The sequence below is a fragment of the Callithrix jacchus genome, chromosome 1 (assembly GCF_049354715.1).
Source record: "Callithrix jacchus isolate 240 chromosome 1, calJac240_pri, whole genome shotgun sequence".
Lineage (NCBI taxonomy): Eukaryota > Metazoa > Chordata > Mammalia > Primates > Cebidae > Callithrix > Callithrix jacchus.
The window spans coordinates 126263481-126279501 of NC_133502.1; the positions used below are offsets into that span (position 1 = coordinate 126263481).

General features: G+C 43.7%; 1 protein-coding gene across 1 annotated transcript in view; it reads left to right on the forward strand.

Moving 5' to 3' along the window:
• The window catches only part of LOC144582210 (uncharacterized), a 34410-nt gene extending 19414 nt beyond the window's left edge, over window positions 1-14996 (forward strand). The window contains exons 3-4 of the mRNA XM_078370132.1: window positions 1045-1089; window positions 2561-14996. Coding sequence (XP_078226258.1) covers window positions 1045-1089; window positions 2561-2724 — 209 coding nt within the window. The 3' untranslated portion in view covers window positions 2725-14996. The remainder of the gene's footprint in view (window positions 1-1044; window positions 1090-2560) is intronic.
• The last annotated feature ends 1025 nt before the right edge of the window (window positions 14997-16021 follow it).

Consider the following 16021-nt stretch of genomic DNA (forward strand, 5'->3'; position numbering starts at 1 on the left):
TTTGTATCCATATCTGTTTCTATGTTACATTACCTATTTGTTTAGAACAGACACCTTTGTTTTATTCGAATCCAACTTATAGTCTCTGTTGATAGAATTTTACGTCTACTTATTGTAATAATGATTTATCTGATTGTATTCCTTCCATTTGATGTTCACTATTTAGCTCTTTTTTCTTTATATATTTTGATTGGATGGATGAAATTTCTGCCCATTGTTTCCATTCTGTACCCCATTTTTTCTGTTTTTTTCCTGAGATTATTAGGAACGTTTTATCATAGGACATTATTAATTTTCTTTTTAGTGGCCTCTTTATCACATTGTCACATTGTCCTTTTTTGTAATTATATATTTTTTCAAGAATTATTACTGAACAGTATTTTCCTATTGAAGATTTCTCGTGCCTAGGATTGGGACTCTCAGGATGTCTGATGGAGATACAGGCATGGAGGCCAGTCATGGGGACATGGGATTGATTGGTAGGAAGCCAGGATCATAAGAGTAGAGGAATTTAAGGCTCTCTGATCAGGAACTGTAGGATGAATGATTCAGGGCTCATGGGCAGCAAGGCATGGGAATCAGTGAATCTGAGATTTCAATAATGGCTTTGGGAGTAGAGTCACTGAGTAGCCGTGGACACTTAGAGCAGATTAAAGAGTGAGAATGAGGAGTTAGGTACCAGGGTTGGTGATAACTTAAAGGGCTTGTGAAATCAGATAGTATGATAATGTAAGAGAACAGTATGTCCTTTGGATATTTGATAAAATATTTAAGCAATCCACGATTATTGGATATTTAAATGTTTCTAATTTTTTTTGACCACCACCATGTTGAATAATCTAATCTTCCTTTTTAACCACATTATGGTAAAACTTTCGCACTTAAATCTTTGTACAATATGCGATGATGGGATGATATTTTAATGTTGTAGCTCTAGAAATAAATTTTTGTAAGGTACATGGGCACTAACTGATGTATGTGTCCATGGGTGACACTGGCACACTTCCTTCTCCCATCTGTACCTCTGCCCATCTGTTTTCTCAGATCTCTGCCCCTTCGTCCGAAGAGCCAAAAATGACCAAGTCCTTGGTAAGTTCTTATTTTTTCATCTTTATTTGTTACTTTCTTTTACTTTTAGTGGATTTAGGAGACATCTAACAATCTCTATAGTAAGATGTCAAGACTAGATAAATAAAAACTAAGATCAGAGAAAATGAAGAAGAGACTGTCAACCCCAGGTCGAGTTTAGAATATATGGTCCGACATGGTTATGATCTTTGAATGGTTAAATTGTCTCTGATGTTCCTGAAAGACATAGCAATAATGGAAATTGGATACATGGTGTATATTATTAACAAGTGATTTATCATGGTCCTTGATGTTTGAGAAATTTTTTGAGAGATTTTCAGATGGATAATGACAGAACAGTTTTCAACAGTAACCCTGTTGAAAGTGCACCAACAGGCCAAACACGGTGGCGCACACCTGTAATCCCAGCACTTTGGGAGGCCAAGGTGGGTGGATCGCCTGAGGTCAGGAGTTCGAGACCATCCTGGCCAACATGGTGAAACCCTGTCTCCACTAAAAATACAAAATTTAGCCAGGCATGGTGGCGGGTACTTGTAATCCCAGCTACTCAGAAGGCTGAGGCAGGATAATTGCTTGAACCTGGAAGTTGGAGGTTGCAGTGAGCCGAGATTGTGCCATTGCACTCCAGCCTGGGCGACAAGAGAAAAACTCTGTCTCAAAAGAGAGAGAGAGAGAAAGGGAGGGAGGAAAGGAAGGAGCACAGTTTTTCTGTTTTTGTCTTAGAGAAAAGTACTTCTGACACTTTACTTGCATTTGGATTCAGATTCTGATTTAGTAGATATGGGATGGAATATGAAAATTTTTATTTCTCAGAAATTTCCACAGAAGATCAGTGCTCCAAAGACTACTTTCTGAAACAGTCTCGTTGAGGTTTTATCATGAATGGGATTTGAATTTTGTTAAATGCTTTTTTTGTACCAACCGGTGTGATCGTGTGATTTTACTTCTTGAATCTGTTGGTTTGGTAGATTACATTGATTGATTCTTGAATATTGAACGAGCCTTGCATCTGTGGAATAAATTCCACTTGATTGTGGTATATACTTTTAAATTATTTATATTTGGTAATATCGTGTTAAGGATTTTTGTATCATATTTATGAAGGGTATCTTTCTTTTCCTCTTTTCTTTCTTTCCTTCCTTCCTTCCTTCCTTCCTTCCTTCTTTCTTTCTTTCCTTCTTTCTTTCTTCTTTCCTTTTGGTACTATTTCTGGTTTAGGTATCAGGATAACCCTGGCCTCATAAGTTGGAATGTGTTTTTTTATATTGATTATTCTGCCAGAAATTGTGGATAGCTTGTGATTTCTTTTTCTATACTTTGTCCAATTTTTGTGTCAGGGAAATCATATCCTCACATAATAAACTGGGAAGTATTCCCTTTTCTTCTGTTTTCTGGGGGAAAAATTGTATAGAATTGATGTTAAGTATGTTAATTCTTTTTTTCTTTTCTTTCTTTTTTTTTTTTTTTTGAGATGGAGTTTTGCTCGTTACCCAGGCTGGAGTGCAATGGCCCGATCTCGGCTCACCACAACCTGAGGGAGGAGGTTTAACAATGTGGTGGGAACCGCAGTGTGTCTCTTCTGTGCCCCTCACATTTAGAACAATACAAGAGCTTGAGGAAAACCTCAGCAGTTGAAACTATGTCATGGTTCAGCAAAGAAGAAACTCCTGTCACAGATATCCTCATTGAGTGAGTTGTGAAGCTTGTTGACTTAATCAGAATGATCACCCAGCATGCATGCTCCAATACGCTCATTTGTCAATGATAATGAGTGGCTGCAAAGTCTATGAACAGGTCTTTAGTCGTAGTCTGTTCACTTGGTAGCACAAGTTGGTTGTGGATGCAAGAGTGTGGCCAAAGTCAACAAAAGCTTCTATGAGAATCACTTACGTGGAATTTATAATAAAAAGTAGGGTATATTATTTGTAAATTGTAGGCTACACATGCATTATATCTAAAATTTACTGAGACGTGTGTGTGTCTTCTTGGGCAGTTGGGTCAGTGTGTGTACCTGAGAATGTAAGAAAGATTTGTTTTGGACTTTGGGGTATGAGGTACGTGGGGTGGTTGTGTGTATGTGAAAAATGTGTTTATATGACTTCTTAGTTTGCAATTTGATATGTATTTAACTGGTGAGAATTTAATATATATTCACATGTGTGGGTTGGTGGTGTCTGTGTGGAGATTGTAGATTAAAGAAGGTCATAACTGGGCTGGGTGCGGTGGCTCACGCCTGTAATCCCAGCACTTTGGGAGGCTGAGGTGGGCAGATCACCTGAGGTAAGGAGTTCAAGACCAAACTGGCCAACATGGTAAAAACCTGTCTCTACTAAAAATACAAAAATTAGCCAGGCATGGGGTTGCACACCTGTAGTCCAAGCTACCTGGGAGGCTGAGGCAGGAGAATCACTTGAACCGGAGAGGCAGAGGTTGCAGTGAGCCAAGATTGAGCCACTGCACTCCAGCCTGAGTGACAGAGCGAGACTCTGTCTCAAAAAAATAAAATAAATAAATAAATTATTGAATGTCGGAATCAAAGAATGGGGTTTCAGGGTGTGTGTGTGTGTGTGTGTGTGTGTGTATTTTCGTGGGGGTGGTTCTGTGTATTTTGACGGTACTGTGAGATATTGTGAATATGTGTGCATACATTTGAAAAAACAGGTAATGTTACATGCTTTACTGTTTTGTATGTATTCAGAGTAGAGGAGTTTTATGTATACTCACAGTGTCTAGATAAGAATTTTGGTGTACATTTTTGGTATGAGGAATTTGGAGGCAGAGGGATGGCTGAGTGTATTTGGGTGTTACAAGGTATATGTATGTAATCTGAGAATATGGACAGAATATAGTTTTCATGATGGAGGCTTGTGTACCTTTGTATTTGGATCTGTGAGTATATTGTGGATGTATTATTCAGGCATCTGGATGTTTGAGTTTGTGTAATCTGAACCGTGTGAATTTATTCAGGAAATGTGATAGTTGTGTGTTCATTCTAGAGCTGTGAGTGTGTGGTCTGTGCATCTACCAGGGGACTAGAGGATAATTTCCTATTTTTATAGCATTTTACATAACTCATAAAACTGCATAAGGATTCATACAGAGTTGCTAGACAGCATACGATTTCCAAAAATTTCCTGGGTTTTTTGTTACATTAAGTTTTTCTAAGGATGCACTCAAGTCAGTGGTAAAATGCAGACATTATGCAATACTTCATTGTCTTTAACAAACCATTCTCATTATTTTGTCTCCACACAGTTTTAACTCTGATACCCACTTTGTGCAGGGTTTGCTAGAACTAGGATGTCAGAAAACCATTAAGGCAGGATCTACAAGAGGTAAATATTTCCAAAGAGCAGTAATAGCCCCTTGACCCCCACCCCCACTTCATATATCCATCCATTCAGTCCGTCTACACAGCCTGGCAAGGTGCCACCTCATGACTTCCACTTGGGAGTCTCAAGATCTCCTCTCGATTGGGCAAGAAGCAAACATCTGGGGGGAATTTTGGAAACTGAGGCCATCTCTACAGGAACCCATGTGGCCGTGCTATAGTGTGGTCGCGCTGGTGACTCTTACCAATTAAACAGCCAGTCCACTCACCACTAAGTAGATCCCACTGGTTGGTTGATGATTGCTGCTGATGTGGTCCCCTCTCCCCCACAAAACTCTTCCCCTCTACTGCCGAACAAGGGGCATCTTGACTCTTCCAGAATCAGACGTAAAGGACAAGGTCGGTAAAACCAGTATCCATCCCACCTGAAGCTATGATCAGCCATTGTGCACAAACATGGCAGTTTTATTTTCTATTATTTTATTTTTTTGAGACAGAGTTTCGATTTTGTTGCCCAGGGTGGAGTGCAATGGCGTCATGTTGGCACGCTGCAACCTCTGCCTCCCGGGTTCAAGCAATTCTCCTGTGTCAGTCTCCTGAGTATCTGGGATTACAGGCACCCGCCACCATGCTCAGCTAATTTTTTGTATTTTTTAGTAGAGACTTCCCTTTGGCCCGGTTGGGGCCCGCCATCGCCGCCGCTGACTTCCCTGTGGCCGGGCTGGGCCAGCCAGGGCTGCCGCTGCCTCCGCTGACTTCCCTCCAGCCCGGCTGGGCCAAGGCCGCAGTCACCACTGCTGACTTTCCTGTGGCCGGGGCGGGCCACACGGGGCGCCGCCACCTACGCCGACTTCCCTCTGGCTGGGCCAGGCGGGGCTGGGGTTGGGGCCATCGCAGCTGATTTCCCCCCGGCTGGGCCTGTGTGGGCTTTTGTAGGGGCATGCAGACGCTGACAGGCACTCGCCTCAAGGCTGAAGCACCACACCCTCTTAAAGGGGCCGCAGCTCAGCCTGGCTAGAATAGCCCTGTTCCCCCACCCCCACTGGAAGCTCTCAGTAGTGGTCACGTCCAGTCCCACTTCATCACATCTCCTTGAGGCCTCTCCTGGACACTCCAACAAATACCTGGTCCATCCCCGGGGTTCCTGGCCTCCTCACGCTGCTTGTTTGGTCCTCCACCAGTTTCCAGATAGCATCAGGTTTACAGAATCAGCTCCACTCCAGGAGTTCTTTCAAAGAACAGTTCTTGAAAGAAACTTATTAATGCCTCTGAAGTGACGCCAGAAAGCAAGTCTGAGTAACGCACCCTGATTGTCACCCCTGGCTGCCCCTCAGGGTCCAGACCTGCTGATTCTCCATAGCTTAGGATGTGTTTTCAGGTCTCCAAGGGTGTCCTCCCAGAGGTTGTAAGGGGAAAATTTTTGCTCTTTCTGGACAAAGTCCAAACCCATAGCTGAAGGCCCTGGCAGAGCTTCCGGTTGTTCTTCATAGGCTCCCACCATAGGGTCCAGAGACGCACATGGAGACTGACTTCCCAGCTATCTAAACACGTGATACTGGTGTTTTAAGAGATGACACTGGGTTGGACCTTAAACAATGACTTGGGCGTTGGACAGGGAGTAGTAGTATTTAAATACAAAAAACTTCCAGAAATTTCTTCTTCCTTTGCTACAGGCTGTTTCTGTGGTCTACTCTCTTCTCACCCCCTCCCCAACCACAGGAGGAGTACATAAGAAAAGGCTGCAGTGTGCAGACTGGGGTTTTTTCCACGGGACAAATTGCATCTCTCAAATATCTGACAAAAAGTCTCCAGCTGTCACCAGCATCAATGGCCTTCCTGATACTTAGGTAGCAGCCCAAGGACTTGGCTCACAAAGTGGGGAGAGGGTCACAGGATCCAGAGGTAACAGGATGGTGTTCACCTCACAGTATAATGTCCCAACATCTGCCACATGTGAATAGGTGTTTGGTTTTTGACAAGGATCCTTGAACCAGGGTTCCTTGGAGAGAATGGCTGATTCCAGCTCTGAGGGTAAAACAGAACAATATGATCATGGGGCACTGTGAACCAAAAAGTACAGGTTAATAGACAGGATAAGGCAAGGAGATAAAGTGAAGGAAAAGAAAAGGAAAAACAAAGGAAGAGAAGGGAAGGGAAGAGAAGGGAGGGGAGGGGAGGGACCTTTCAATACCAATTAGTAAATAAGAATATAGTATATGGAGTATTTATTAGATAACATTATAATATCTATGTTAAATTTATAAGACATGATAATAGTATTATGGGTATGTACAAAATTGACCTAATTCCTAGAAAATATAGCCTGAACTCAAGTTTTTGTGTGGTGTGTGTGTGGTGTGTGATGTGTTTCCGGGGTGCATGTGTGTAGACAGGAGAGGAGGAAAGGTGGAGATTGAGAAAGAGGTAAAACAAATGTAGAAAAATGTCTATTGGTGAGAAGTATACAAGTGTTCATTGTACTAGTCTTCCAACTTTTCCTTAGGTTTGAAATTTCTCTGAATAAATACTTGAGGGGTAGGAGAAGAGGTTTTGTACAGGGGCAAATTTACCTTGATGGGAATAAAGCCTAAATGTCAATGCCCGTCTCTAGATGGGGCCCTTTCAAAGCCTGGTTAATGAGGATCATCAGTTTAAAGAATAGGTCAGATAAATTACTGCACCAGAAAACTAAGAACATTGTGAAATCTCACAGCTCACATATGAAGGAAGCTTGATAGATGGCCGAAATTTGTCAACAATCCTAAAACATCACATGATAGTACCAATAACAAGTAACGAAGCTAATATTTTCTTATTAATTATTAATAATAAAAAAACAAATCTTCATCAATCATGTTAGGGAAAGACTAAATTATCTTTCTAGCCTCTTTGTAGAAAAGATTTCAAAATTGCTGTCATATGAAGAGGTAAACAAAGAGCGTATAGCTGTAAAACACAGAAGGAAGAGTATTATAGAAATATGTCAAACAATTAATGAGGAAAAATATATTATCTAGATTTTGTCATGTTTGTGGCATTTATTGTTGTTTTAATAACTGCATAATTTATTATTTATTCTCTCCTCTATAAGAATTCACATTCATAGCCTCCTTCTCCCAAATTGGTATGCATTGCTTCCCAAACTCATCAATCACATAAATACACACACACACACACACACACACACACACATACACACACACCCCCCAACATCTTTTGTGCTTAGGGTTCTTCGGAACACATTTTGGAAAACAGTGCCCCAGGACAAAGTCGTCTCTTTATATCCACATCTATCAATCATGGTAATGTGCACTTTAGCATTTGATCTCCAGGAAGATGTTTATTTGAAGAGCTTATTTAAAGCAAGTAAACCATATATTTGCTTTAAATTAATGACTGTCTTATATTTACAAACATTCTGCTTTATATAGCCACATTCATTAACCCAACTGAGCCTTGAACAGCCCCATGAGGGAGGCAGGACAGATCAGAAAGCCCCGGGTCCCATTTAGCAGACACCCACCCCCTCTAGCCTCTGTTCAGTGCTGTAACTTTAATGCTTCACATGAGTAAACTGAGGCATGAGCATGGAGGGTAACTTTTCTTAGAACAAAGTATAGGATCTAGGCTTCCATTTGGGGAATTAACTGTTCAATTGTCAAGTGATTGTAACAGATTTGATGTCTGTCGCCTGCTTGTCCTTTCACATCTTGTGCTCTGAGTAATCAGTGCTACTTGGAAGAGAGAAACAGAAGACTGACACTCACAGAATAGTGGGAGAGAGAGTGAGTATGAAAGTTCACCCCTCTCCTACTCTGCAAAGTGAAAACAGCTTGTCTTTGCCCCAAATGAAAAGGGTCAGACCTTGATACCTTGAATTACACATAAGTTCCAAAACCAAATCAGAGGAAGCCAAAGGGAGGCTTCCTCCTTCCCTTGGGGAGCTCTGGAAGTGGGATGCCCTTCTCAGCTGTTAGGGCAAGGGACCCTAGTTCCTAAACACTGAAACCAATTTTCACGGAGAAAGGCAGCCATCCCCAGGCCCCTCCTCCTAACCATCCCTCATCAGTGGATCAGGGACCAGACATGGTCTTCTGGACTATGAGAGATCCAGAAAGACAGAGCCACATCGCAGTGCTCGCTTTGCACTAAATTCTCATGCTTCTACACAGAGTTCAGCGGGAAGAAGGGAAGCCCTTCTTATTTACTATAACAAAATAGGAAGCACTTCCTCTAATACTGTGATAGGCAGGTTTCATCAGTTCATCATGGCATGGGGTACAGATTATTGTTTTGCTTTCACTCACCTCAATACATGAGTAGCAGAAGTGACTCCCAATCCCTGTGGTTGGGGATCATCCTTACTTCCCCACCTGTCACCCCACCATTGCCTCAACACTTGGGCCCAGCTGCACCGAGCCTCCACAGAATGAGAGGGAGGTGGGGAGGAAGAAAGGACAAGGTTGGGGACAGTGAACACATGGCTTGGTGGGATGATCACCACCCTCAGATTCTAAAATAGGCCAAAATGTAAGAAACAATAGTAATTATACAGGTGATATAGTAATTCATTTTCATTATACTATTTAAACAATATGGAAGTTTATTTAGTTAGAAATAAATGTTCACTCTTCACTTCCTTTCCTACCATAACTTGTGAAAACACTTCAGAGGGTGTTGTTTCAGATTTTCCATCTGCATGACATGTAGATGTATGCATGTAAACAATTTTGACCTAGATAGGTTAAAAAGTCCCTACCCCCAAGATCATGGCTGGAAAAACATGACAAGGGAGCATTTCCAGAAAAGATAGAAAATGTCAGAGACACTGCTTCATCCCAAATCATGGCACGAAGGGACTTACTTTACATCAAATTCCCTGGAACCAGACCCTGTGTCAGAACTTGTGGTTGAGAGCAATCTGGGGAACACCTGGGAACACCCCTGGCAGGGAGAGGGGAAAGCAGGAAGAGGGAGCTGAAGTGTGGTGCAGTTGTAACAGAGGCTTCCTCCTTCCCTTGGGGAGCTCTGGAGGTGGGATGCCCTTCTGAGCTCTCCCAAGTTAGAGCAAGGGAGCCCAGCTTTTCCATTCCTAAGTCAGCTAATTGACTGCAGGGTCGCCCAGAGGAACGGGAGTAAGATTGGGTAAGGCCACTTCCTTCTGCCTGGGCTGGTTCCAGAGAAAGTCCAGCTGTGGGTCTTCATCAGCTGACTCTCCCTGGGCAGCTGGGACAATGGGTACCTTGGTCTTGAAGCAGGGATCTGGGCAGCCCACCGCAGCTTCTACCACTGGATTCTCAGATGTTTCAAAACATTCTCTCAGAAAATAGCATCTCTTCTGGAAAGTATGAGGAGTAAATTGGGTAGTAAGGAAGCTTGTTAAGTGAACAGGTAAGAGAATGTCACCACCCCAATGTTGACACAGCTCCTGGATCTGAATGCCAAGGCTAATACCAAATGTTCCCACCACTTCCTAAAATGTTGTGCTATGCTATATCCCAGGCAATGCCACTCTCAGAACCGCAACTGCAATCACCAATAAGACAATAAGAAATCACTAGGATATTCTTTCCCTCCTCTTTGGCCCAGGGTGTTGAGTTCTGCTGGACAAATTCTACCTGTGTGTTGGAAAAAAAATCTTTCTTTTCTTTATGAACAATGATAGAGAAATGGAAAGCTTTCTTGGAAACCTCATTGTTGCATCAGGCACAAATCTCCCAAGGCACATGCCTTAACCCTGCCCCACAGCCAGCAGCCATGCAGACCCGGAGCACCTGGTACCCTGCTCACCTGGCTCTGTTTTCTTTCCTTCTGGACTCAGCAAGAAGGCCCAGCTCCAGCAAAGAGCTGAGACGCCAAGTGTCTGGGGTCAACATTCGTATTCTTAGGGTGGCATGTTCAAAGTGTTACATCAATTGAATTTTCTTGCAAACAATCATAATGAACATCCACTGAGCCCTCCCAAACCAGGCCTTGGCCAGCGTGCTTTCCTAGGAAGCCTTCCCAAGTTCCTTCAAGTAGAATTTCTATCCAGCAAGAAGTGTCCAGAATTGTCCTTACTAGTCTCAAAATAATGCAATCATTATCAGTGCTCGTGGCGAAAATGGCCGATAAATGTACCTCAGAGTCTTAGGCTCCCACTCTGCAAAATGGGAAGCTGCCTGTGTACACTAAACTTGTACAGAGTAGGTCAGAGGATAGACAGTGCCTCTTGCAGCACTTTTTATAAACAAAAAGTAGAACTAATTGATCAACCTAGTAGCATGACATTGTCCATCTGTCCTAGAACATGAGAGGAGATTTCAATTGTCATGGTGCAACTAGCACAGAATAAATTATTGTATGTATTAACTAAACACAAGGCCCTTTTTCCCTGTAGGTCCATATAAATACAAACCTGCTTTTGAGACTTTAGGAAAAGATGGTCAGGGAAGGGTTATATTTAGGGGATTTATCTTTAAACACTGTTTTTCCACACTTTTTAACAAAGATTGGTAGTGCTTGACTGATTTTCCACTTCCCAGTGAAAGGAAAATACTACAGAAAAACAAGAACCAAAGGGTCCCAAACATCTCTGCAAGAAATCTCCTGCAAGAATCTTGCATTGAAAGGGGGAATACAGGGTATGTCCTACTCCATAGCGGCTAACACCTGCAGAGTACTGACCCAGACCAGGAACTATAATGAGGCCCTTCACATGATCAAGTCACTTCATCCTTACAGTTTACTATTGTTATTCTCAAGTTACAGATGAGAAAAGTGAGGCCCAGAGTGCCAAGGGACCTGCAATCAGTGACCCAGGAGTCTGTGTACCCAATCATGATGCTACCTTGCTTCCAGACTGGAAAAACCTAACCAGGAGTACTTTTACTTTCAATCCTTTAGTTGTCTTTATTTTGTCTTTATGTCCAAATTCTCTTTGAGACAGGTAGAACCAGAGCTGCCCAATCCATGACTTAATTGATCACAATGGACTGGACCTCCATGACTTAATTGATCACAAAATTAATCAGTGATTGAACACAGAATGGAACCTAATCAAACACATAACACAGATCCTTACAGTTCAGCCAAGCAGACAGAAAACTCACAGACTGAAGACAGATGTCTGCTCCTGATCAGAAGGCAAGCAGGCCCACATGCTGGACGAGGGTGGGATGTGATTGCTAAGCTCAGCCAACAGTAGCCCTAAGGCATGTCACGTCCTCTATTTCATCTTGGGCAAGGGTTTGAACCCGTCTGGGCCTCCTAGGAGCAATGACATGAATCAATATATTTCAAAAGCAAAACAATAATAGACACTTGCACTACCCTTAATTATTTCCAAAACATTCCAAATGCATCATCTCATTTAGTTCTAACAGCCCTGTGAAGGAAGTTTTATAGTGTTCATTTTAGAGATGTAGAAACTGAGGCTCGCAAAAGTCTTAATGCTTGACCCCACGCTCTCTCCACTATGCTCTTTCAACTGTTTTCTGGTTCAAGATCCAGCGGTTAAAGGTCAAGTTCAAAGAGAAGGCTAGGGAAATCTAGACCTACACCATCAAACCAGAAACTGCTCATTCTGAGTACCTCAAATATATTATGACCAAATGCAAAAGAATGTTGGTTTTCATTATTTAACCAAACAGGATCAGTTCCATGCACATTTCCACTGCTAATCAGCCTTGGTGAATCACAAAAAGACATTGTTTTCCACATTTTTATCTGTTTTTATCCTGGCCCATGGGTTAAAACTCTGAGAGACCCTAAGATGCCAGTGGTCAACTTGTGCAATCCAAGTATTACGTGATCAAAAGACTAAACGGCCCTAGTACAGTGTTTTTATTTGTTTGATTTTTTAAAAATTAAAACACCACCAGCCACCAAAATATAATGGCTTTTTTTTTGAGATGGAGTCTTGCTCTGTCACCCAGGTTGGAGTGCAGTGGTACGATCTTGCCTCACTGCAACCTCTGCCTCCAGAGTCAAACAATTCTCCTGCCTCAGTCTCCCAAGTAGCTGGGATTACAGGCACCCACCACCACACCTGACTTACTTTTGTATTTTTAGTAGATACGGGGTTTCACCATGTTGGCCATCCTGGTCTCGAACTCCTGACCTCATGATCCACCTGCCTCAGCCACTCAAAGTGCTGGGATGACAGGCACGAGCCACTGTGCCCAGCCAATATATTTTACATTAGAAAGCCATTTATTCCTCCCAACAACCCTATGAGATAGTCAATATTGTTATCTCCATCTTACAGATAAAAAACTAAGACACAGAAAGGCTCAGGGACCTGCTTGTCAGTGTCAGAGCCATGATTCAGGTATGAGCATCTGATTCAGGACTCTGCTCCTAACTGTGGACTCCAGAGAGTTAAGTAACAACTTCTCAAGTAGTAGTTCTCTAAGATTTGACTGGAGGGTTTGGGGATAGGAGTTTTATTGTCTTGTAGGGTTACTTTTTATTTATTTATTTATTTTTGATAAGGTCTCACTCCATCGCCCAGGCTTGAATGCAGTGGCACAATCACAGCTCACTGCAACTTCCGCCTCCCGGGCTCAAGCAATCCTCCCGCATCAGCCTCCCAAGTAGCTGGGACAGCTGGGACCACATGGGTGTACCACCACACCTGGCTAATTTGTGTATTTTTTGTAGAAACAGAATCTCACCATGTTGCCCAGGCTGGTTTCAAACTCCTGCCCTCAAGGGGTCCTCTACCTCAGCCCCCAAAAGTGCTGGGATTATGGGCATGAGCCACCACACCTGGCCTTGTGAGGTTAATGTTCTAAGTTTCACTTTTTGTTTATCAGTGAAGTTTATCACCATATCTTAACACTACAGTTTCATTCTTTTGCTCATAAAGAAACTCCTCCCTCTCATAAAAATACAGATCTTGGAAGGGCAATGTCTAGTACCTTTATCAGTAAATATCTTAGTTCTCAAGTAACGAGTCAGTAGAAAATGGAAAAGAGCGTCTGGAGAGACTTGGCAATACTGAGATGACCAAAAGAAAGGAAAGGATAGGGAGATTGAAGTTTCCCAAAACCAAATCCCACCTTTTCTCTCTCCCCCAGCTCTTTACAGCACAGTACACACCTCTGTTAATGACCACTCTGCTTACCAAATAGAAATCTATGGAAGACATAAAGACGGATGGGTTAGTCCAGAGACACAGGGCCTGGCTCTCCAGACCAGGAGAGTTGTTGTTCTCACCTCTTGGCCCCCACAGGATTATCCCTACTTCCGATATAAAGACATCATGTCTCAAGTGGCAGCTCTCCCAATCTTAGCCAGACTCAATCTTGCAACCTTTCTCTCATCCAGATCCAGCCTCCCAGAGACCACACAGAAAGGACCTCCACTTCCCTTTCAGCAGCTACTGCCAACTATCCTTCTTGCCAACTATACCTACTGCCAACTATCAATGCTTATTTCCTACTTCTTGGCAGTTTATTGTATCAAGCTATCTTACTTTTATCTGAGTCACTCAAGTACTATTTTGAACAAGGCAAAATAGTAATTCGTGTAGCAGTAGGTAAACAAAGAAATTACACCAACAACAAAGCCAGAAGCAATAATAGCAATAACCACAACAGTGACGGTGTGTGGAATGCTTCCTCTGCGCTTTACATATCTGATTTAATGTCACCCTCTCAACACACCTTTGATGTAAGTATGTTTTACAGATGGGGAAACTGAGGTGCAGGGATTTAAGTAACATGCCCACCTCAACCATAAAGTAGTAATTCCCAGCTCCATCTGTGGGGCCGTCTTTCTGCAAAGTTCAGGCTCCTAATCCACTAGATTCTAGCCTAGACTCTTCATTCCACTCTACAACCAGGCAGGCTTTGGTTAAAGGAATTGATGTATTTATTTGTTTTTCCCAGAATACTTGCTAAATTGGTGCACTGCTGTTGTTAAGAGTTCGGCCAACTATAGAGTTTGAAAGGAGAGTCCTCACAAGACTTCCCTCACGTCAGACATTAGCTGCAAGTTTGGCGGTATTCCTTCAAACTCACGACACACCAGCTGGCTACTAATTTGGGGGGTTCACACAAAGCCCCAGGTTTGATAATTCATTAGAATGACTTAGAGAACTCTGGAAAGCACTATACTTGTGACTTTATTGTAACAAAAGGATACAAATTTAAATCCGCAAAAAGAAACATGTCGGGCAGAATCCAGGAGGGGTCTAGAGGCAAAGCTTCTGATTTTCCTCTCCCCACGGAGTCGTGGATGGTGTTGCCTCCTGGGCGTCCACCAGGCGGCAGTGCTGCTGGACGAGAGCACAGTGGGCTGAGGGGCGCGGGGCTGCGGGCTGGGGCTGTGGGACTCGGAGGCGCGTGGTTGTGGCACTGCGGGGCTGGCGGCGCGGGGCGCAGGGCCGCGGCGGGGGCGGCCAGGGCAGCTTTTGCCTCCGGCGCAGGCAGGAGACAGTAATCGCGTGCCTGCCTGTCTTCGCCGCAGTGATGTTTCCAGGCGAACAGACCGTGTTGACTGCGGGCTGCAGAAACGCGCCCCCAGGGGAAAGCTCTGCGCTTTGCGGGGCCTCCTTAAAACCAAAGGACACAGGGAAGGGAGTACCAAACACTGGGGTCTATTGGGGGGAAGAGGGGAGGGTCAGCGGGGGGGGGGGGCTGGGGAGGGATAGCCTGGGGAGAAATGCCAAATGTGGGTGAAGGGGAGGAAGGCAGCAAAACACTGCCATGTGTGTACCTATGCAGATGTCTTGCATGTTCCGCACATGTACCCCAAAACCTAAAATGCAATAAAAAAAAAATAAAAGAGGGGAAAAAACCCCCCAAAGTTCCAGAGAATCGATTTACCCCAAAGCTGGTAACACTAAAGCTTTTGTCACCCCAACGCCGTGTTCATGCATATTTCTATGTGAGACTCCCTGGAAGTATGTATGTTTCAGGCCCACAAAACCAGGCTCTGCCTCTAGGTGATTCCACTCCAGGTTTCAGTCTGGTCGTCTCCTTGATGGTCTAGATCCCTAACCCCCAGATCCACCAGCGCTGCTGGGAAACTGGGGCAAGCATCCGCAGAGGCAGACCCAGAGACAAGCGTCTCGGGGTATGTGAGGGTATATGGGTGTGGATGAGAGAGTGAGCAAGCGAAGGAGCTTAGCAGTGGAGATGCCAGTAGCACCTACCCTGCCAGTTGTGACAACCCAAAGTGTCTCCAAACATTGTCCAATGTCAAATGTCTGGCGAGGAGAGCCGGAAGTTGTCTCTGGTTGAGAGCCGCTGATTTCAAGATTGTAGCTTTCCTTTTCTATTGCTGCTTAGGAGTTAAGCCTCGAGTCTTTTCCAGAGGGGTTGGATTGTGACTTGTACAACCTCTTCCCAGAGACTTCCACCGACCAAATTGAAAGGCAAATAGGCTGACTCTGGAGGTGGAGAGCCTGGGTTCAATCGAGGAGAGGGCCTAGGGCCTCCTTTCCTCCCTCAGCGTCGGCTGCAGCCTGCGAGCTGGGGAGAAAGTAGCTGCTGGCCTGGCCAAGGCTGCCGGGCTCTGCTCCTGCTTTCTCTCTTCCAACAGTTAGAACATGAAAGACAGTGTGGCGATTCGTCAAAGACCTAGAAATAGAAATTCCATTTGACCCAGCAA